The sequence below is a fragment of the Hordeum vulgare genome, chromosome 2H (assembly GCF_904849725.1).
Source record: "Hordeum vulgare subsp. vulgare chromosome 2H, MorexV3_pseudomolecules_assembly, whole genome shotgun sequence".
NCBI classification, from domain to species: domain Eukaryota; kingdom Viridiplantae; phylum Streptophyta; class Magnoliopsida; order Poales; family Poaceae; genus Hordeum; species Hordeum vulgare.
In genome coordinates this window covers 602,723,632-602,747,288 of record NC_058519.1, presented here as the reverse complement: position 1 = coordinate 602,747,288, position 23,657 = coordinate 602,723,632, and the positions used below count along the sequence as shown (strand labels likewise).

The 23,657-nt window shown below is 45.4% G+C and overlaps 1 protein-coding gene across 1 annotated transcript; it reads left to right on the top strand.

Annotated features, from left to right (window-relative positions):
- Positions 1-15,852: 15,852 nt before the first annotated feature.
- Positions 15,853-22,333, top strand: LOC123428719. The gene is made up of 8 exons (XM_045112893.1): positions 15,853-16,248; positions 17,783-19,607; positions 19,687-19,754; positions 20,647-20,780; positions 20,868-21,051; positions 21,139-21,561; positions 21,648-21,947; positions 22,056-22,333. Exons 1-8 carry the CDS (start codon positions 15,853-15,855, stop codon positions 22,137-22,139), a joined length of 3,414 nt encoding a protein of 1,137 aa, XP_044968828.1. The 3' UTR covers positions 22,140-22,333.
- The last annotated feature ends 1,324 nt before the right edge of the window (positions 22,334-23,657 follow it).

Below are 23,657 nucleotides of genomic sequence, written 5' to 3'. Positions count from 1 at the left end.
CATGAGCTAACCAAGGTTCTTATGCCATTTTGAGCTTATTATGGTATTTTGGAGCTAAATGGGCTAATTATGTCATTGTTGGGGAAATTAAAGCAAGGATAATATGAAATAGGAGAAGAAAGAGGAGGAGGAGGAGAAGAAGAAGAAATCAAGAAGAAGGAGGAGGAGGAGAAGGACTAGAAGGTCCTTGGCCTTCTCCTTCTCCTCCTCCTCCTCCTCCTCCTTCTCCTCCTTCTCCTTCTCTTCTTCTTCTTCTTCTTTCTTTTCATTTTTTCTATTTCTTCTCCTCTTGGTGGAGCTAAATTACCTAATTATGTCTTCTTGGAGCTAAATGGGCTAATTATCTCATTTTAGAGGAAAACAAGCTAAGTTTGGAGGAGAAACTTACCATAGTGGTCATCAAGGAGGAGAAACACCACGGTTGCTCGCGGAGGCTTCGTTTGGAGACGGTTGCCCTGGAGAAGGGTCGTGCGATGCCGCTCGGGAATTATTCTGCACAAAAGATATTTTGCAATGTCTCAGTTAGCATGATGACACTCAATTATTAATACTAGTTTATAATGAAACTCACCGTGCCAATCGAAGAGAAGACGGGCATCGGCGAAGGGACTTGACCGCTCTTCTCGCACAGACCCTGAAGAGTGGGTCGTATTAGTTAGTAATGAAACAGACATTACACACATGATTTGGCTAATGTGAAAAAAACATACCACAAAAAGCTCGTACAGGGCCCGTTGACCCGCCTCATTCCGGGCCCTCTCCTCCTCAAGCAATCGTGTCGTGGTCTGGTCCCTCTCATCAAGAGCAGCCTGGCTTGCCAATCTCTCTTTCTCAAGAGCAGCCTGGTTTGCCGCTCTCTCTTTCTGAAGAGCATCCTGAAGCACCATTCCTCGTTACCACAGTAATGATCTATGGTGACACACATAATGAAATGGATGAAAGTGTTCTTAGTCCATACAACTAACCTCGATGGCAAGTTCGACTGGCCGTGGACGACGCATTATCTCAGGACAGCTGCTCGACTGGCGCGCCTTGATCTCCGGAAGAGTGAGTGGACAACGTATTATCCCATCTCCAATGGCTATCGAGCCATGGGGCCTCCGGCCACCAGATATCATCACCAGCTCTGGATCCAAAGGTTCCTGGCTAGGGTTAAAGTCATCCCCTTTCGTAGCCTTCCCCGCGTCCCTGTATGCCACGAGCTTCTGGTGGGATGATACGTTGGTGAAGTTATTGGGATCATCCATGTCAGACTCAAAGAATGCCTTCGCCTTCTTGTACGAGGCAGTATGGGCCATGCCATAAAGGTCGTACAAGTGTGGCATCTCAGTCTTATTGTGATGCGCCTAAAAGAGAGGAACAAAATATTAGCATCAAGAATGAATTGCATGAATCATGAAGCAAATCACATACCCAGTTTCGTCCAAACTGAACTAAGTTGGCGCTGCCTTGATGGTGTGGCACACCAACCATTTGGCTACGCCGATCCTTCGCATTCTCGTGGACGGCTCGCCAGCTGCCTGTTCACCACTCATCAACCAACGCCTCCGAAAAATCCATCTTATCCGCACACCATCTCGGGGGCACCTGTAAGTTATTAGAAAGAATTTTCAGCGCTACGCCTATGAATGAAATCAAGAAAACTACGTAGAAGGACTTAAGAATAGGTAATTACCTTAATGTATTGCTCCTTCTTCAGAAACTTTCCGCGGCAATCCTTCTTATGCTTCTTAATACCACGCGTGGCGTAGTAATCTCGAATAGCCTGCGGCCGAGCCTCGTGGCGCAAGTTCTGTAGTAACCGCCTACACTCGGCCTCGAGAACCCTGGCCACCTCCTCCTCATATCCATCCTCACACCTATAGAAGGTCTGCGATCAAACGTGAAAACACCGATTAGTACAATAATTATCTATATTGTTAATTTTAGATTCTGTAAAAGGATAATTTACCCAAAAGCTCTTGATCACCATCTCAGCCCTCGTGTGGCACAAGACACCATCTATAATCTCCTCCGGCGGGGCCTGCGCAGCCTGGTAGTGCTCCCAGCTAAATCCTAGTGTAGGAACCTGACCCTCACCAGGCAACGTGACAAACCCCGGGAAATTTGTCCGGCAAAGCACACCAAGGACGGAGTTCGGCCTGCGGACTCCAAGAGAGTGTACCCATCCCCTGCAGTATGATAAGGTCAACGCATTAGATATTTGAACAAACTTGAGGGCAAAAGCTAAAAAAAGGGTAAATGTACTTACCTATCTCCTTCAGGTTTAATAACCGGCCTCTGCTCGCGGGTAGCCGGGGCGACCGGGAGACGTGTACTACCACGCTTGTACACGGTGGCCCCGTCCACCTGCACATCGCCCTCACTATCCGTAAGCTCATCCCCGCCCCCTGAGCCACCCGGACCCTCGGTCCAATCCGGCAACTCGGTACGATCCGGCCAGGTCTCCCATCCAGGCCTCTCCACGTCGGGTGAAGCCTTCGGAACCGTAGTCTCCTCCGGCTGCTCCTGGGCCGAATGCACCTCGACCCGAGGCTGCTCCTGGACCGGAGTCTCATGGGACGAATGCCCGTCAACAACAGGCTCCTGGAACGGAGTCCCCGTAGCCTCCTCCGCAAATGGGTCGACCATACTAGTCCTATGCTCGGGTGAATGAGCTGGTGGTGGTGGCGAGGACGGCTCAACAGTCCTCCTGGATCTTCCGCGGCCACCACCTCTCCTTGTACCCTTCCCCTTCTTCCCTACCCGACCAGCACCTCTCCCAGTGGGCAATGCCACCGACGAAGAAGAACCCACGGGTGGTGTCGACAGACTGTCTGCCAAGGCTCTACGGAGAGATAGGGGTGGAAGGGAAGTACCACCCCTCGTGCGGGGCGACTGGGAAGAACCCGTCGAGCGCTCTGGACCAGCACCCACTATCTTTCCACACCTGGTGACCTGCCATGATAAAGATTAAAAGAAATTAGTACAACATAAAAAAATTGAATAACTGACATGAATAATAATATGTACATGAATAATAAAGATTAAAATATATATAATTTAAGTTGTGAATCTTACAAACTAATAATCATCATCAATAAATGCATCATCATCACTATCACGCATGTCTTCATGAATGACGTGCTCGTCGGGTTCAACGGCGTGAAGTTGTGAAAGGCATTCCTTTAATCGTTGAAGCATTGACAGGTCATCCGCATCAGTAACCTCTACGAGTTCCAGGTCTTCTGGTTCCGGCTCAGGGCTGGATTCAGATTCATTGTCGCTGTCTACTTCCATGTTCTTGGGTGAAGCATGGCGGTTCTTGAAACGTTTCTTGGAAATACGTGTTTCTTGGAAGAATTCTCCATCATATGTGTCTGGGTTAATGTGAGGTTCATAATCCTGTTCATTTGGGAGAGGTGGTCTAACATGTGGCGGCACTTCATAAACAACATACCAACCTTCCAGATTCTTATCCGTTTGGCATGCCCACGGTAGATAGAAAACTTGGGTCGCCTGTTGAGCCATAATATAGACATCGGGAACATCTAAATGGGTGTTTGTATTGATTTCGACTAGTCCTATATGTTCATGAGTCCTTCTAGTCTTTTTCGGCTGGAACCAATAACATTTGAAGACTACGACGTTCGGTGGGTTTTCACCATAGAATTGAAGTTCATAAATTGCTTCAACTCTTCCATAATACTCGATAACACCTTCGCCGATAGCAGAGACACCACAATTTGTAGATTTCCGGTCGGGCATAGATAGCTCTTTGCCAAAGGTACGAAAGAGATACCCGTTGATGTTGTATTTCTCAAATGAACGGACCTTATAGTCAAAACCATTAGCGACTTGTCTCAATTCGGCGTCCATAGACTCTGAATTAGCCTACAAGTTTAATATGAAACGGTTGTTGCATTAGCCGCAAGTTAGACCAAGAATGAAATGGTCCATTATTGATAATTACCGTTTGTTTGAACCAAGAGATGAAACCGGGATAGCCGCCTCCTGTCTTTGGCAGAAGCTCATACTCTTCGACGGAATCATTTTCGATCACCGCTCCATCCGAGAATTTGACGACGTAACGGCTGTTTGAAATATCCGGGAATAAGAGCAGTTCAAATGAATTAGAAGTTACGGGAAAATGTGCTGAGAACTCACTCGATGTACGGCCGCACTTCTGTTAGGTTGTTGAAGATATACAACGAAATGTTCCACCATTCTTCGACATCCAACGTTATTGGTTTCTAAGCGCCGGCTAGTGCGAGCTTCCCATTGAATAGGCTGAGGTTGGACCCACCTTTTTTAGGGTCTGCATCATTGTGCCGAGGCTTCGGATTATGCAAATGATGATTTTTGGCTTCGTAGTGTGTTGTCACAAAGTTTGCCACCTCCTCAGTAATGAATGCCTCAGCCATCGATGCTTCAATTCTACGCTTATTTTTACATTTAGCTCGAAGGGTCTTCTGCATCCTCTCAGTTGCATAGCACCAACGATCTTGCACGGGCCCACCCAATCTTGCCTCGGTCGGTAGATGTAAAATCAAATGCTGCATTGGATTAAAGAAGCCCGGTGGAAAGATCTTCTCTAACTTGCACAACAACTCCGGTGCAAACTCCTCCATGTCTTCTACCACGCCAGGTGACAATTCTTTCGCACAAAGAACACGGAAGAAATAGCTCAGCTCCGCTAGTACTAGCCATTCATCCTCAGGAATAAAGCCACGTAACATCACCGGCATTACCCGCTCTAGCCATATGTGCCAATCATGACTCTTGAGACCAAAGATTTTTATTTTTTCAAGACTCGCTCCCCTCTTTAGATTCGCTGCATACCCATCGGGGAACATCAAGTGCATTTTGACCCACAAGATAATTTCCCTCATAGCCGGCCTTCCAAGATTGAACCAGACCTTTGGCTTCGACCACTTTTGCTTTCCTTTGCCTTCTCGCATGTTTTGTAACGGTCTATGACATAGTGTCTCTTGATCGACTCTAGCCTTAATATTATCCTTTGTCTTCCCATCTATGTCGAACAATGTACCAAAAATAGCCTCTCCGATATTCTTTTCAGTGTGCATCATGTCGATGTTGTGTGGAAGAAGGAGGTCTTTAAAGTAAGGCAGATCCCAGAAGCATGGCTTGTGAGTCCAGGCGTGTTTTGAATTATACCCCTTGAAATACCCTGGACGCTCTGGATCAGGCTCGAGGGCGTTTAACTGATCCAGGATCTGTTGACCTGTGAATGCAGGTGGTGCCAAGTTTTTGACAACTTTACCTTTGGTAAAGTTCTTCGTGTCTTTTCTGAACTGATGGTCAGGATCCAGGAACTGTCTATGCAAGTCAAAGCAAGAATACTTCCGACCCTCCTGCAACCAATGAAACTGAAGAGCTGCCTTGCATTGGGGGCACGAGAACCTTCCATGCACACACCATCCAGAGAATAGCGCATACGCTGGCAAGTCATGCATAGAGTACATGTACAACACATGCATTTTGAAGTTTTCTTTTCTAGCGGCATCGTATGTCTTGACCCCATTTTCCCAAGCTTCTTCCAATTCATCCTTAAGCGGTTGCAGGTACACATTCATATTCTTCCCCGGATAATTGGGCCCTGGAATTATCAACGTCAAAAATATGTTCTTTCTTTGCATAATCTGCCCGGGGGGGATTGAGTGGAATGACAAATACAGGCCAACAACTGTATCGGGTTGTCGTCATGCCGAAGGGATTAAAACCATCCGTGGCGGGGCAGACTCGAGGATTCCTTGGATCTGCCGCTTTATCCTGATGCAATCCATCGAAATGTTTCCACGCTTCCCCATCTGATGTGTGTACCATCATCTTATTCCCATCCGCATCTAGTTTGGTTCTTTTGCCCAATTTGTGCCATGTCATCTGTTTGGCTGTCTCTTCGACCATGAAAAGACGTTGAAGTCTTCGTACGATTGGCATATACCGAAGAACACTAACTGCGATTTTGGTCTGCCTCTTCTCACCCATACCATTGTCTACCACAAGATACCTGCAAGACTCGCAATTGGGACAATAGTCCAAGTGTGCATACTCCTTCCTAAATAAGACACATCCTTTCTCACATGCATCTATCTTCTCATAGGGCATCTTAAGTACACGAAGTATTTTGTCCGACTCGTACAGGTTTGCACGCATGACATGGCCTTTGGGTAGGAAACGTCCAAATAGTGTCATCATCGCGTCGTAGCATTCTCTTCCCAAGTTGAACTGAGCCTTCATAGCCATTACTTGTGCAATTGCATCCAGCTGACAGAGCTCAGTGTGCTCATGGAGAGGACGTTTTGAAGACTCCAACATTTCATAAAAGGCCTTTGCAGATTCCTCCATCTCATCTTCCGAATCCCGAGCATCATCAAAGTCTTGCACCATGTCTTCAATCCCGGTACCATGCTCGTCCGTGCGACGACGGACCACCTCAGCTCTAGTGCGTTGTATAGACTCACCATGAAATGTCCACACCGTATAATTAGGCTTAAAACCCCTCCTCTGCAGGTGTTTAATCATTACAGCCTCTGTCGTCTTTTTATAGTTGTCGCATCCAGGACAGGGGCAATAGTTTCTTTCCTGGCCATTTGCGAATGCGGCTTTCACAAATTCCTTTGTTTTTACAAACCATTCTTTCGTCATCTCTTTCTGACTAGGGTGAACGGTATACATCCACGCACGATCACTCATCTTGTGTAGCTACTAAAAACAGAAGAAATATATTTATATATAATTTTGCATTTATATTCATCGGTTAATCAGGTTCGCCATTTTTATTACGTCCAGGCAACCTACACGCTAATAGGTAAAGATAGGTCCTAATCCCACCCGAGTATGTGTAGGTTGGGTTCGTTTTCCCATGCTCTGCTCCGGATCCAACGCAAAATTTCGGCAGCACCTCCCTCTGTTCTCCTGATACACGTCTCCGCAATAAACAGAGAGGATGTGCATCCGGAGAACAACGGGGGAGGCACTAACGAAATTCTGCATCGGATCCAAAGCACAGCATACAGGAAAACGAACCCAATCTACACATACTCGGGCTGTCCATGGATAATGTTGGACAATTCGAAAGGATGGCGGTTATAAATATGCAAATACATGCATATTTATAGATGTCGCCCTTTCGAATGAGAGACGCATACTGGTCACGCATACTGATAAATTAATTGAATTACCTAAATCTAGAAAGTTTCATCCGGAAACTGAGCCACAGTAAATGAAGGGGCGGGGAGGAGATGAAATTTGTACTGACCCACGAATGCAGGGGCGGAGCTCGTACAACGCACGGGCAGATCTTCGCACAGCAGACCTCACAGCGACGAGACAACTATCACATTTAAATCCACCCGATCCACACAAATATTCCAATTATTTCATTTTAGAGGAAAACAAGCTAAGTATATAATATTCATGAGTTAACCAAGGTTCTTATGCCATTTTGAGGTTATTATGGCATTTTGGAGCTAAATGGGCTAATTATGTCATTGTTGCAGAAATTAAAGCAAGGATAATATGAAAGAGGAGAAGAAAAGAGGAGGAGGAGGAGAAGAAGAAGAAATCAAAAAGGAGGAGAAGGAGGAGAAGGAGGAGGAGGAGAAGAAGGAGAATGAGGAGAAGGTATTTTTCTTCTCTTCTTCTTCATCTTCTTTCTTTCTTTTCATTTTTCCTATTTATTCTCCTCTTCTCCTCTTGTTGGAGCTAAATTATCTAATTATGTCTTTTTGGAGCTATATGGGCTAATTATCCCATTTTAGAGGAAAACAAGCTAAGAATATAATATTCATGAGCTAACCAAGGTTCTTATGCCATTTTGAGCTTATTATGGCATTTTGGAGCTAAATGGGCTAATTATGTCATTGATGGGTTAATTAAAGCAAGGATAATATGAAAGAGGAGAAGAAAGAGGAGGAGGAGAAGAAGAAGAAATCAAGAAGAAGGAGGAGAAGGAGGAGAAGGAGGAGGAGGAGAAGGACTAGAAGGTCCTTGGCCTTCTCCTCCTCCTCCTCCTCCTCCTCCTTCTCCTTCTTCTCTTCTTCTTCTTCTTCTTCTTCTTTCTTTTCATTTTGCCTATTTCTTCTCCCCTTCTCCTCTTCTTGGAGCTAAATTACCTAATTATGTCTTTTTGGAGCTAAATGGGTTAATTATCCCATTTTAGAGGAAAACAAGCTAAGTATATACTATTCATGAGCTAACCAAGGTTCTTATGCCATTTTGAGCTTATTATGGTATTTTGGAGCTAAATGGGCTAATTATGTCATTTTTGGGTTAATTAAAGCAAGGATAATATGAAAGAGGAGAAGAAAGAGGAGGTGGAGGAGGAGAAGAATAAATCAAGAAGAAGGAGGAGAAGGAGGAGAAGGAGGAGGAGGAGAAGGACTAGAAGGTCCTTGGCCTTCTCCTCCTCCTCCTCCTCCTTCTCTTCTTCTTCTTCTTCTTCTTCTTCTTCTTCTTCTTCTTCTTTCTTTTCATTTTGCCTATTTCTTCTCCTCTTCTCCTCTTGTTGGAGCTAAATTACCTAATTATGTCTTTTTGGAGCTAAATGGGCAAATTATCCCATTTTAGAGGAAAACAAGCTAACTATATAATATTCATGAGCTAACCAAGGTTGCCATTTTGAGCTTATTATGGTATTTTGGAGCTAAATGGGCTAATTATGTCATTGTTGGGGAAATTAAAGCAAGGATAATATGAAAGAGGAGAAGAAAGAGGAGGAGGAGGAGAAGAAGAAGAAATCAATAAGAAGGAGGAGAAGGAGGAGAAGGAGGAGGAGGAGAAGGACTAGAAGGTCCTTGGCCTTCTCCTCCTCCTCCTCCTTCTCCTTCTTCTCTTCTTCTTCTTCTTGTTCTTGTTCTTTCTTTTCATTTTGCCTATTTCTTCTCCTCTTCTCCTCTTGTTGGAGCTAAATTACCTAATTATGTCCTTTTGGAGCTAAATGGGTTAATTATCCCATTTTAGAGGAAAACAAGCTAAGTATATAATATCCATGAGCTAACCAAGGTTCTTATGCCATTTTGAGCTTATTATGGTATTTTGGAGCTAAATGGGCTAATTATGTTATTGTTGGGGAAACTAAAGCAAGCATAATATGAAAGAGGAGAAGAAAGAGGAGGAGGAGGAGAAGAAGAAGAAATCAAGAAGAAGGAGGAGAAGGAGGAGAAGGAGGAGGAGGAGGAGGACTAGAAGGTCCTTGGCCTTCTCCTTCTCCTCCTCCTCCTCCTCCTTCTCCTTCTTCTCTTCTTCTTCTTCTTCGTCTTCTTTCTTTTCATTTTGCCTATTTCTTCTCCTCTTCTCCTCTTGTTGGAGCTAAATTACCTAATTATGTCTTTTTGGAGCTAAATGGGCTAATTATCCCATTTTAGAGGAAAACAAGCTAAGTATATAATATTCATGAGCTAACCAAGGTTCTTATGCCATTTTGAGCTTATTATGGTATTTTGGAGCTAAATGGGCTAATTATGTCATTGTTGGGGAAATTAAAGCAAGGATAATATGAAAGAGGAGAAGAAAGAGGAGGAGGAGGATAAGAAGAAGAAATCAAGGAGAAGGAGGGGAAGGAGGAGGAGGAGAAGGACTAGAAGGTCCTTGGCCTTCTCCTCCTCCTCCTCCTCCTCCTCCTTCTCCTCCTCCTCTCCTATTCTCCTCCTCCTCCTCCTCTCCTTTTCTCCTCCTCCTCCTCTCCTCTTCTTCTTCTTCTCATCCTCCTCCTCCTCCTCTCCTCTTCTCCTCCTCCTCCTCCTCTCCTTTTCTCCCCCTCCTCCTCCTCTCCTCTTCTTCTTCTTCTCATCCTCCTCCTCCTCTCCTCTTCTCCTCCTCTCCTTTTCTCCTCCTCCTCTCCTCTTCTTCTTCTTTCACGGGAAATTTCGGCATGACATGTCCCAATTCGAAATATCACGTGTCCAAATCAAATGTCCACATATGACATGTCCACTTCAAATTCTCATATAATAGGAAGAACAATATAGAACTTGAAGCAAAATGCAAGAGTCTTTTTTCTTTGCAATATTTGGAACTAGTTGTAATCAATTCTGTTTTTTTTCTTTAAATAGCCTATATGAAACTTGAAGAAAAATTTGCAACCTTATAAGAATTAACCTAAGAACCTAATAAAAATTAACCTAAGTAAATTAACCTAAGTAACTTAACTAAATTAACCTAAACAACTTAAAGTAAGAACCTAATAGCAACAAGAACCTAATAACAATAACCTAACTAAATTAACCTAAGTCACTAAACTTAACTAAATTACCCTTAGCAAAGAGGCAAAGAGAGGAAAGGAGGGCCGGAGGACTTACAAGTGGCTAGGGGAGACGTCAGCGACGAGGTGGAGCTCGGGAGAAATGTCGGCGGCAAGGTGGACTAGGGGCACGGAGAGGAGGGGGCGGCGGTGGGGCAGGGGGTCACAGGGAAGAGGGGCGCTGGTGGAGCAGGGGAACGGAGAGGAGGGGGCGGTGGTGGAGCAGGGGCACGATGGTGGAGGAGGGGATCGCAAGGAGGAGGAGGGGCGAGCTCCGGCGGTGGGTCGCGGGGAGGAGGGAGGAGGGAGGACGAGCTCCGGCGGCGGTGCAGGGAGAGAGTCGGGGGCGGTGGTGGAGCAGGGGAACGGAGAGGAGGGGGCAGTTGTGGAGCAGGGGCACGATGGTGGAGGAGGGGGTCGCAGGGAGGAGGAGGGGGGAGCTCCGGCGGCGGGTCGCGGGGAGGAGGGAGGAGGGAGGACGAGCTTCGGCGGCGGTGCAGTCACGGGCTGTGGTGAGCCGTTATGGGGGGAGAGAGGGGGTGGGGTGGGGGTTGACGACGTTAGGTCTAGTGGGCGCTTTGCCATCTACCCCCGACGATAAAGGGGTAACAGGCTGACGGCAAAGAGGTGGACCGTTATGGTTTAGAGGGCGGTGTAGGTGGGTTCTTTGCCGTCTGCCTGCATGTGCTTTGCCGTCAGCTGGCAGACGGAAAAGAGGCAGCAGATGGCAAAGACACTCTTTGCCATCAGCCTTCTCTTTGCCGTCAAGTTTTGGGCAGCTCATGGCAAAGAGTGTCTTTGCCATCAGGCAGCAGACGGCAAAGAAGGAGCAGATGGCAAATTCTCTGATTCCAGTAGTGAAAGCCTTTGTCGTCCGTCAGCAGACGGCAAACTAGACGGTAAAGATTTATCCGGTGAAGAGGTTATTTGCCGCCTGCCTTTAGAAGGCGGACGGCAAAGAATCTTTGCCATGGGGGGGCAGATGGCAAAGAAAATGGGATGGCAGATCCGCAAGGCGCTCCGTTAAGTGCTAACGGCAGCCTGTTGGGCCCACCTATCCTTTGTCGTCTTCCCTACTCCCCTTTGTCGTCTGCCCTCCCCCCTTTGCCGTCAGCCATGTCTGAGGCCGACGGCAAAGGGGGGCACCCAGCTCCTCTCTCCCTCCACCTATGTCGTCTGCCCTACTCCCCTTTGATGCCTGCCCTCCCCCCTTTGCCGTCAGCCATGTTTGAGGCAGACGGCAAAGGGGGCACCCCCAGCGTGTTTCACCCCAGGCTGTGGAGCCTTTGCCTTCTGCTACAAGCCCTTTGTCGTCGGTGGGCAGACGACAAAGGCTCAAAACAGCCCCTATTTATTTTATTTTCTATAATATCCAGCAATTTTCACACAAATCAGGAATAATTTTCACAATAATCAGGATATATATATATTTGACAGAAATAATTTTGTTTCCATACTCATAACCATATTAAAATAACTTTCATCCATAATACATACATATTATGCAAGTTGCATCCGTACCAAACCATATTCATCCATAATACATACATATTATGAAGTTTCATCCATGCATACAAAGTTTCATATATATCCATATACTACAATAGTTTCAATCCAAGCTTCCGTGAAGCCATGGTAGAAGAAACCATATTCAAGCACTCCATCAATATAATCCAAGCTTCCCGTGAAGTGAATGTAATCTGCAAAATGGCAAATAAGAAAGTTAGAAGAAGAAGACTAGATGAAGAAGAGAAGTATAGGTCATTTCGGAGAGAACTTAGCTAAGTATAGGCCATTTAATAGCTAAGTTAGGGGGAATAATTCATCTTGGAGATACATAGCCTTATTATGTCATTTAGGAGAGAACTTAGCTAAGTATATGTCATTTTGGAGCCAACTATGATTATTAAGGCATTTTGTAGCTAGCTAAGTTAATTATAGGCTATTTAATAACTAAGTTAGGTGGAATGGGTCATTTTGGAGCTACATAGCCTTATTATGTCATTTAGAATAGAACTTAGGTAAGTATAGGTCATTTTTTATTAAATAGGCCATTTTGGAGCTAACTAAGCTAATTATGTCATTTAGGTGGAAGCCAAGCTAAGTATAGGCCATTCTAGAGCTAACTTGGGAAAAATATGTAATTTTGGAGCCAACTATGATTATTAAGGCATTTTTGAGCTAGCTAAGCTAATTATAGGCTATTTAATAGCTGATTATTAGCTAAGTATGCCTTTTTGGAGCTAAATGGGCTAATTATGTCATTTTAGAGGAAAACAAGCTAAGTATATATTATTCATGAGGTAACCAAGGTTCTTATGCCATTTTGAGCTTATTATGTCATTTTGGAGCTAAATTAGTCATTTTAATGAGCTAATCAAGGTTCTTATGATGTTTTTACCTAACTAAGCTAAATATGTCATTTTGGAGGATAGTTAGCTAAGTATGTCTTTGTTGGGAAAAATAAGCTACGTAGAAGAAGAAAGAGAAGAAGCAAGAAGAGAAGAATAAGGATAAGAAAAAGAAGAAGAAGGAGGAGGAGGAGGAGAAGGAGAAGGAGAAGGAAGAGGAGAAGAAGAAGAAAAGAAGAAGAGAAGAAGAAGAAAAGAAGAAGAGAAGAAGAAGAAAAGAAGAAGAGAAGAAGAAGGAGAAGAAGGAGGAGGGCTCCTTCTCCTTCTTCTCCTCCTTCTCCTTCTCCTTCTTCTTCTCTTCTTCTTCTTCTTCTTCCTTCTTTTCATTTTTCATCTTTTTTCTCCTCTTGTCCTCTTCTTCGAGCCAAATTAGCTAATTATGACTTTTTGGAGCTAATTATGTCATTTTGGAGGATAATTAGCTAAGTATAGGTCATTTTTATTAAATAGGCCATTTTGGAGCTAACTAAGCTAATTATGTCATTTAGGTGGAAGCCAAGCTAAGTATAGGCCATTCTAGAGCCAACTTGGGTAAAATATGTCATTTTGGAGCTAATTAAGCTAATTATAGGCTATTTAATAGTTGATTATTAGCTAAGTATGTCTTTTTGGAGCTAAATGGGCTAATTATGTCATTTTAGAGGAAAACAAGCTAAGTATATAATATTCATGAGCTAACCAAGGTTCTTATGCCATTTTGAGCTTATTATGTCATTTTGGAGCTAAGTTAGTCATTTTAATGAGCTAACCAAGGTTCTTATGATGTTTTTACCTAACTAAGCTAATTATGTTATTTTGAAGGATAATTAGCTAAGTATGTCTTTGTTGGGGAAAATAAACTACGTAGAAGAAGAAACAGAAGAAGCAAGAAGAGAAGAAGAAGGAGAAGAAAAAGAAGAAGAAGGAGGAGGAGGAGAAGGAGAAGGAGAAGGAGAAGGAAGAGGAGAAGAAGAAGGAGAAGAAGGAGGAGAGAAGAAGGAGGGCTCCTTCTCCTTCTTCTCCTTCTTCTTCTTTTCTTCTTCTCTTCTTCTTCTTCTTCTTACTTCTTTTCATTTTCCCTCTTTCTTCTCCTCTTGTCCTCTTCTTCGAGCTAAATTAGCTAATTATGCCTTTTTAGAGCTAATTATGTCATTTTGGAGGATAATTAGCTAAGTATAGGCAATTTTTTATTAAATAGATCATTTTGGATCTAACTAAGAAAATTATGTCATTTTGGAGGATAATTAGTTAAGTATGTCTTTGTTAGGGAAAATAAGCTACGTAGAAGAAGAAAGAGAAGAAGAACGAAGAGAAGAAGAAGGAGAAGAAAAAGAAGAAGAAGAAGGAGGACGAGGAGGAGGAGAAGGAGAAGGAGAATAAGAAGATAAGAAGAAGAGAAGAACACGGAGAAGGAGAAGAACAAGGAGAAGGAGCCCTCCTTCTTCTCCTCCTTCTCCTTCTTCTTCTCCTTCTCCTTCTTCTCCTTCTTCTTCTTTTCTTCTTCTTCTTCTTCTTTATTTTCATTTTTCCTCTTTCTTCTCCTCTTGTCCTCTTCTTCAAGATAAATTAGCTAAGTATGCCTTTTACAAATTGGTATGAGACATCCTCCATAATTACAAAGTTCACGAGGAGTAATCTCCCAAACTATAAACCTGTTAGCAATCATCAGATTGCACATATTATACTCTTTTCCCTTGATGAGTTTTTCCCATAATGGTTTCTCATAAAAGGTTTTTAATGAGATAATATAAACACAAGTGTCCATATATGCCATATCATTTTCTCCTTATATTTATCTCACTGGGTTTTAAAAGAGTTTTCAATGGCATATCAGATCGCACTCTTTTCCTTTATGAGTTTTCTCTCAAAGTTTCTCATAATGGTTTTTGTTGAGGCAATATCTTCTCAAAGATCATATATCATACTTTCTATTTTATCTACTGGTTTTTTTAATGGAAGTACTCAAGATATATTAATTGTTCTCTAAAATTATCGATGAGTTTTCTCCTTCTTCAAAGGTTTTTCTCATATGAGTTATCAAGAGACAATAATCATTATACTTTGCATCATTTTCTCCTTATTTTCCCCATTGGGTTTAAATGAGTTTCAACTACGTATCTACACTATTTTCCTCATATTTTCCCCACAGGGTTTTTGGAGGAGTAATTCTCAATATGAAGATGATGAACAATCTCAAGGCAAACATACTAAAGGAGTCTTTATCAAGATGGTGCATATAACCGAAGACAAGTATAGATTAGGGGGACTATTAGGGATTAATTATAATCCTAATAATTCATGCTTAGCAACTGCCTTAGATAAGTAATCGTCATTGGTTACCGTCTTTTTGGTGTCCTTTGTAAAGGTCGCGTGTTGCCGTTCAACGCGTCCCCTCACTTTGTATATATAGCCTTGTCTGTCATCAATAAAGAGATATCGTTCATTCATATATCAATTCCAACTCTCTCTCAATCTCTACTCTAAATAGTTTTTATCCATATATTGGTGGCATGGTGGGTAAATATTGACAATTTCGAGGGTAATTTTCATGACGTACGACCAGAAACACTATTTGCTTTATTATTAAAAAATTAGATGGTAAGAGATAGAGATATATTTTTTTTACACGTGGTGTCTAGAAAGGGAGAATATCATACGGAAACCAATATTCAATGAAAACTTCATGGAAACCATATTTTATGTTTCAAAAAAATCTGAAAAAATATGAGATGTTAAGAGGATGATGTTTTATTGTCACACAAAGTTTCAAGTCAAAACACATTACGAGACGTGAGCTACGAAAAAGACAAATTTCAGCCCTGAATAGTGACATTATTATTTGACACTATTCAAAGTTGATTTTCTCTTTTTTGTAGGTCACATCTCATAATGTGTTTCAATTTAAAATTTTGCGTGGCAATAAGACATCATCCTGTTAATATCCCATATTATTTTCAGATTTTTTTCAAAAGTTTTAAACATATTTTTTGTGTGATTTTCACCGGGTTTCTGTTGAATGTTGGTTTTGATATGATATTCTCCCGTCTGTCTAGAAATGCTCCTATGCCGCCATTCCATGACAAGAGACAAATAACTGGACGGGAGAGTAGTCAGAAAACTGTCTCGCGTAAGCAGCTGTCGGCATAATCAGCCCACACATAACAGAGCACTGGCGCTCACAGGGGAAAAGCAAAACCCTATCAGCCGCCGTGTCCACCCATGGCGGCGCCGCCGGGGATCCTCGAGGTGGGATGCGCGGGGTGCGGCGAGACACTGGAGGTGGATCATGGCCTCACGGAGTTCGCCTGCCCGGACTGCGGCATGGCCCAGTCGCTCCCGCCGGAGCTCATGCCGCCCCGCCCTCGCCGCGCGCTCCCGCTCCCCGGGCGAGGCGCCCCCTACGCCGCACCCGTCCCGCCCGCCCCGCCCGCCGCGCCCGCTCGAGTCACATGCGGTGGATGCGGATCCGTGCTTTGCGTGCCGCACGGCCTCGGGCGATTCGCCTGCCCGCTCTGCGGCGTCGAGCTCGCGTCATTCCCCCTGGCCGCAGTTCCGGTCGTGGTGTCGCCCACAGCCGTCCCAATCCCCTCCCCCCGGCCAATGAATGCCTCCGAGGTACCGCTCACAGTTGTTCGCTCCAAGGGATTTCATTGGCATGCATTGTTGCTTAGCTTTGTGCCAGCGGACAGCGGTTGTTGCGGCGATGCCAACATTTCTGGCTATATGAGCTTGAATAGGCTACTAGAAGCATTGTTACCAGAATGTGTAATGCCTGTGCCGTCGCTATTTAGTTATTGAACATTCTTGACTTGTCTAATAATTCTAGTCAGCGAGGTTAAATCAGGTCAGGAATTTACGGCTAGGATGTTATACTTTACTTTTCAATAGCTTGGTTCAGTAAGCTGTGGCCAACGTTAGGTCCCCGTCTCCCCGATTTTGTTGTAGCAGTCTGCATTTTTCTCTTGTTGGCTAGAAACAGACAAGGTTAAAGCCTACCCACAGAGTTTTGGATTGGTGGGCCTTTTAGAACAAGAACTATACTCCTGTCAACAATTACAAGTTTGGTGAAAATGAATCAAAGAAAGAGGTAAAGAAAGGGATACAAGTGCAGGAAGTGCTGATAGCTCAAGATTTGTGCTAATTGATAAGTTATTGTGAGTCACAAACAACTTTATTTACTGAGATCGGTGTGGCTATGGAATGTGGGCTTTAGATGCTTTGAAAATTTTAGACAACCTCATTGGATGGGATATTTCTTTCTGTTCTTCATTCCCAGAACCAATATTTATGAGCCGTATGGTCCCGTCAAGTCTCTGGCAAACTGGCGAGCCGACTCGCCAACTAACAAAGGCCACACTATTACAATAGAAGAATATGAAGGCAGAGAGGGGAGACGAACCTGAAATCAGAAGCATCTCCCATGATGTACACAACTACCCAAATCAGAGCATGGCCTGTGTCGCAGAGAAGCTACTAGTGTGACACAACAACTTATACTGCCATTGGACCAAAAACACTGAGGGGGAAATGCCAATCAAAGTAACTAGCAAACCAGACTCAGTTCAGAGGACCAGCAACCATGCATCTTTGTGACAGGGGTGGCTGATGAGGACCAGGTCAAGGAGAAGAGTTTTCTTGGTCGTTGTTCACTGCCGGCGACAGCATGTTGCTAGGGTTCTGTTTGCCCCATTCAAACGAGTTATGCCGAGGTCCCTATTCCGGTGCCAAGTACCAACTTGTAGACTGGGCAGAGTGACTCATAATGTTACTGCCGCTGATCATGGAAAAAGTGTTCTTTTTGCCCATTTGAATTTAATTTATTTGTGTGTGCAAATTGAACCATTGATTTTATTAGCTTATATTGGCAAAGGCTACAAAATATCAAGATTATGAACAGAAAATTGTTTCTCCGCTCCACTCGCTATCGCCATTGGATGCTTCACTGGAATTTGTACCCGTTATGAATATGTATCCATGACAAACTTATACAGTTCTCATGTGATTAATCCAATTTTTGTTTAGATGTTGGTTAAAGCTGACAAAGAATTGTCCACAGTTACCATTGTGATACTTTATTTAGCAGAGTGAGTATATCATGCACTGTATATATTGTTCAATTTTCTTCTCTTTGTTGACCGATATTGTGCAGCAGGTGCAGCAGCCTTCGAGTCAATCAACTCGTGCAGGAATGGTTCAAAAGCCCATTCATTCAGAGCAGACACATGGACAACAATACAAGCATTATTTTGGAGAGGAGTCCTTCAATTCATTTAGAGCTGAGCCAAGAACACAGATTGATGCAGCAAGGACGCTACAAACTGAGCCTCCTAAACATGGACAACAATACAAGCATTATTTTGGAGAGGAGTCCTTCAATTCATTTAGAGCTGAGCCAAGAACACAGATTGATGCAGCAAGGACGCTACAAACTGAGCCTCCTAATCCTTCAATCCGTAGGGATGAGTCACATACTGAACCTGTCCAAGGAACTATTGCCAGGCCTGGCAAGAGGACACAAACTGATGCAGCAAGGACACTGCAAAATGAGCTTCCTAATGCTTCAGCCCATAGGGAGGAGTCACATACTGAACCTGTCCAAGGAAATATTGCCAGGTCTGACAAGAGAACATATAGATTTGTATTTGGTCCAAAATCGTGGCAAGAAGGAAATGTCCAAAAAGAGCAGCCTAACCAGGTTGTCCATGCATCACAGGCTCAAGTAATGCCCACAGAGTCTGCAGTTCATACAAACCAGGCAGTAGGAAGGTTTCCTGATGACCCAATTCCAATTCACAGCAAGCAGATAACTGAACATGTGGATGTCCCTAGTGCTATCGAGCATGGGCAGATACATTCTCGGCATCAAGTTGTCCATGAGCAGCAGGCAGGTGAAAATCCCATTGACACAGTCCACATGGAGCAGGAAACGGTGGACTCTGCTTGCAAGCCATCAAGCGAAAATAGGAAGAGAGGCGAAAATACTGAAGGAAATCATAAGAGGAAAAACAATAATTTGATAAATGTCCACGCATCACAGGCACAAGTAATGCCCACAGAGTCTTCGGTTCATATAAACCAGGCGGACAGAGTGTTAATGCACGGCAAGCAGAGAACTGGACATGTGTCTGTCCCTAGTACCATCGAGCATGAGCAGGCACGTTCTCATCATCAAGTTGACCATGAGCAGCAGGAAGGTGAAAATCCTAGTGACGGAGTCCACATGGGGCAGGAAAAGGTGGACTATGTCTGCAAGCCATCAGACAAAAATATAAAGAGCACCGAAAATACTAAAGGAAATCGTAAGAGAAAAAACAAGAATTTGATGAATTCTTCAAATGAGTGTCCTCATCTTAGGCGCAGTAAACGCCTGTCAAAGGGATCATCACCAGACCTTATTGACGTTGGGCCTATCCAGAAGTTAGATGCTTCACCAGACCTTATTGACGTTGAGCCTATCCAGAAGTTAGATGCTTCACCAGACCTTATTGATGTTGAGCCTATCCAGAAGTTAGATGCTTCACCAGACCTTATCGATGTTGAGCCTATCCAGATGTTAGATGCTTCCCCCCATCAAAATCATTCAGAAGCTCCACAGACTGAGAGTAGCATAGCTGATCAAACCTACTCTCCAGAGACTAGGTGGACGCTTCCTAATCTTGGTTCTAGTTCATTGCATGAGCATGAGATTCCTCAAAAAAGCTCTAATGGGATTGACCAGCTTGATGGAAGTGATGAGGAAGTGCATTCGAATCCATCTGATGATCAGAATCAGTATATGGATGGACAAGTGGCAGAAGCAGCTTGTAGTGGCAAGAACCACTCGGAGCAGGTGGCACTCAAGCCTCACAGCAAGAATTTTGCAGAGCATGGCAGGCTGTTGAACCTGGCTGCTTCATGCAGCCGCCTTGCTGCCTTGTTGCCTGTTCCAGCTTCCACTACTTTGCCCACCATTTCCTCGCTTTCTTCACGTGAAAGTATGTCCCTCTCTGCAACCTATTTGGTTATCTCTATTGAGACCTGTGTATCACTAACCTGCGCCTCCCACTCTTGCAGAGCTACCACTTGAGTGCAGCAGTCCGACAACACCACAGAACCAACCACGAACAGTTATATATTCCCAGGTCCGTATCCTCACCCCTTCTTCACTGAACTTTGTTTTCAACGAATGGTCAGAAGTGTTAAGTGGCGGAGTGTTCGTCTGACAGCAATGCATAACCGTTCAGATGTGTTCTACTTCTTGCAAATGGCTTGGTAGGATGGTTTTGCATTGCTACCATTTGAAGTTGATACATCTGAACAACTTCCGATGCAGATTTGCGAACTTGTGATGTTAGCTTGAAAACTTTTTTGTCAGTTACGAAGTGTTGACATGAGTTTCATCTGTAGTTAGCTTTCCTTTGATTTAGTGTTAACATTTCATGCTAGATTAATTGCATTACAAATGGAAAGCCATGTATTGTCAATGGAATCTCCCCCAAGCTGTAAGGCCGCCCAAAATGGTGCCCTGCATGTCCTTCTGGGACCGTCTGTTATTGTTAAGGACTGTTAAGTGTCCATTATAAGGCGTGTTTTCAGTTTACCTCCATTTCCATGGTCTGTAGCGACAGGGATTGTTTGGCATCCGCCTTATTTGTCGCCTGTTGTAGGATGCATTATCGGCCATCGTCTTCCCTCTTGGTTTCTGTGTTGGACTGTATGTGCTTTTATTGTAGGGATTAACGTTGTTGGTGGTGGTATGAAGCTGCCCCAAGAGTATATTTCTTTCCTCAATGGTCTATTGGTCATGGGTATGGATGTTTTACTTGTGGATGCATCGTGTTTTCTTCTTTGGTGTGGTATGTCTTAATCCTTGCGTATCTTCTTAAGATGCATGGCAAGGCACGCCAAAGGTTCTAGTTATGATAGAAAGACCCAAGGATGTAACTTTTGCACGAGGTTTATTTTTTCCGAGAAACTAAGAGTTTCACCTTTTCATGGAAATCTTCGTGATTGTCTGATATCGAGCAATTTCAGGATGCACGGTGTGATGATATGCTATCAGGGTCTCTTAGCAAGTCATCAAAAAAGCGCAAGGGGCGTCCCCCTTCAGTGCTAGTGGAACCACGCAAAGAAGCTGATAGGCCTGTGTTGACGCCCAATGGTACAGAGTAAGTATCCCCCCTGCCTTTATGTTTATCGATGGTCGGTGAATTGATGCATTCTGATCTTCATGTGTCAATTTAATTTGTAACCAGCAACTGGAGTGTCGACCCGCCGTTTCCTAAGAAGGTAGCAACTACCATCTCCCTTCTTATCAAGCAGAACTATCCTGGGACCTGTATTTCAGTGGATGAAGAGGGAAGATCCCGTGAGGTTGTGGTTCACTATTGGCACCAATGCCCTCCAGATGTAAGGGCTACCGTGCTGGATGAATTCCTTGTGAGTAACTAATCGGGACATCTCAAACTATGTTTTGCTCACTGTAAGATTTGCAAGTGATGATTGCCTGTCATTTGGATACTGCAGAAACGCTACAAGTGGGCCCCTGGCCACGAAGAGGAGTGCCAGAAGATCTTTGAGCGCAAAGCAGTTAAACAGTTAGTTAACCTGTTTTGCTATGAGAAACAAAGGGTTAGAGAGGAGTTGGCAGCAAAGAAAAAGAAGCTCGAAGGATCTTGGGCGGTTGGTAGGGCCAATGGAGAATTAGAAAAGGGAGATGATAAAGAAGATTTAGAGGAACGACAGGGAGAAGGATCCGTTGTGGAGAATGACGATCCACTGAATTGGAAACCGTTTGCCCCTGATTGGATGCAACCAGCATGGTGGGAAATGTTGTGTGACCATTGGGCCCGAGATGAATTTAAGAAGGTTTCTTACCAAAAAAGAAAGAATCGGAGTGCAGGAGGCCACCCCTCTGCAGCTGCAGGCTCACAAACCATAGCAATGCGGGTAAGAAGTTAATAACAAGGAATGCAATTTCTGGGTGCTATCATTTTCAGAATGTATTGATGATTCTGTTTTGTTCTACTTTTCAGGATACCACATCCCGGCATGCTGAGGAGGCCAGATATCCTGTGCAGGAGCAGGTGGGGAGCTCGAAGCGTGAGAGGTACTATGCTACTCCTGTAGCCAGCAAGAAGGACCAGACTGATCCATCGTCAAAGTCCTCCCCAGATTGCTTGAACAAACAGGGACAACAGCCAATATTCACGCAGGAGCAGGTGCAGCAGATGATTAATCGGGCTCTACAAGGACTGAATGAAACTTGGGAGAAGAAGTTTATGTCGTTGGAGCAAAACATGCGCAGGACGGCCTCGTCACGCGCTGTTCCCGTCGTAAGAAAAGAAAAGAAAAGAAAAAAAGCCGACTGTTTAACTCTTTTTTTTTTTTTTTTTTTTTTTGCGAATCCGGGCTGACACGGTTCCACGTCCCATGCCTCGCAGGACACATTCGATTCAGCAGAGGGAGAGGAAGATCCAGCCGCCGGAGGAGACGACGGCGAGGAGCAGGATGGGCATTGGAGCTAGACGGACCCAGCGCGGGCCTCTCTTGTCCCGGCTCATATTCTGTCTGCTGCCCTCGTTTTTTACTGTATGGTGATGAAACTATTCGAGGGCAATCAGCCCCGCGCGCGCGCGTGCAGCTCGGGGTGTAGTGTAAATCGTGTCCGGGTCTCTTTGACCCAGATCGTGTGCACGTTTCAAAGTCGTCGCTCTCTGAACTCGCTTCTCCCACGCTCCAGAGGCCGGTCGCCGGGCGTGGCCGCGTGGTGGGAGCGTGTAGACGGAAAGCAGCCGTGTTCGTTACCTGCCGCGCGCGACCGACCATCACGCGGAGGCCGGGCTGCAGCCTGCAGGGCGCCGCGCACGCGTGGGCCCGGCGGCCCCGTCCGTCGTGGGCAACGTGACGCCTGCCCCGGTGGCTTCCCGGCAGCCTCCTGCTCGCTCCAGTCGCTCGCGGATAAAATAATCCGGCGCTAGTACCTGTGTTTAAATAAGATTGATTAGAATGATCGATCACTTCCTAGGTTGCGCTGTTGGGATCGGATAGTGGCGTCAAATCACCGGCAGCGACCAGGGAGATGGGGGAGGGAGAGTCCAGTCCAGTCCGTCCATATTCAAACTGTTGAACCTCTGCAGGAGGCCGACCCGACTCCAGAGCGGTTGATTTTTAGCGCGCCATCGAAATCCAACGCTTTGTTCTAGTACGTGGCCTTCATTTACAAGTACGTGGAGCCGATTCGGACGGTCGGTCACGGCGCCCAACCACCCGTCGTCGGTCGGTTGCGGTTGCGGTTGCGGTGGTGTAAAAGGGACCTGTCGGCGCACGGGCGCGGTCAGACAAAAAGCGAATCGGGTCCGCGAGCGACCGCACAGCGCGCCGGAGCGGGAGAAAAAGCCGTCGCCAACGGGGAGACGGCGACGCCACGGGCGGGCCCCGCCGGCCGCCGGTCCACGCCCCCGCTATTAAAATTGGCGAAACAAAAGCGCCGATATCCCATCCCATCCCATCCGTCCGTCCGTCCACTGGCCGAGCGGCGGCCGGGAGCACACGCGTGTGAAAACGGGGAAGCCCGGGGCCCCCACATGGCCGGGCACGCTGACATGTGGACGCCGCAGCGGCGGGCGCGGGGAGCGCGACACGGACGCACGGTGTGAAAACCTGCCGCGGTGGGACGTGCGACTGCGTGCGGTGTGCGTTGTGCGGTGTGCGGGGGTGCGGGGACGTGACGCAACGCGGCACCCGCCACCCACCGCGGGAGCGGCGAGCGGCCGCCCCGAAAAGCTGGCGGCTGGAGCGGTTCCGTGATCCGCTGCGGTGGACGACGTGTGCGCTCCAGGGGGCGCTGGAGTGCTGCTGCGCGAACCGTGAGTGCCGTGTATTGTTACGCCGACCGAACTGCGTCATGGAGCAAAACCAGCTTCGTTGCACGGTTTGGCGCACGCAAAACGGTTTTGGCTCTTCATATACTAGCATCTTCAATGGACGCCACGAGCAGCCGTCGGTCCCAGGAAATTGTCGTCTAAAGACAATTTAGACACACA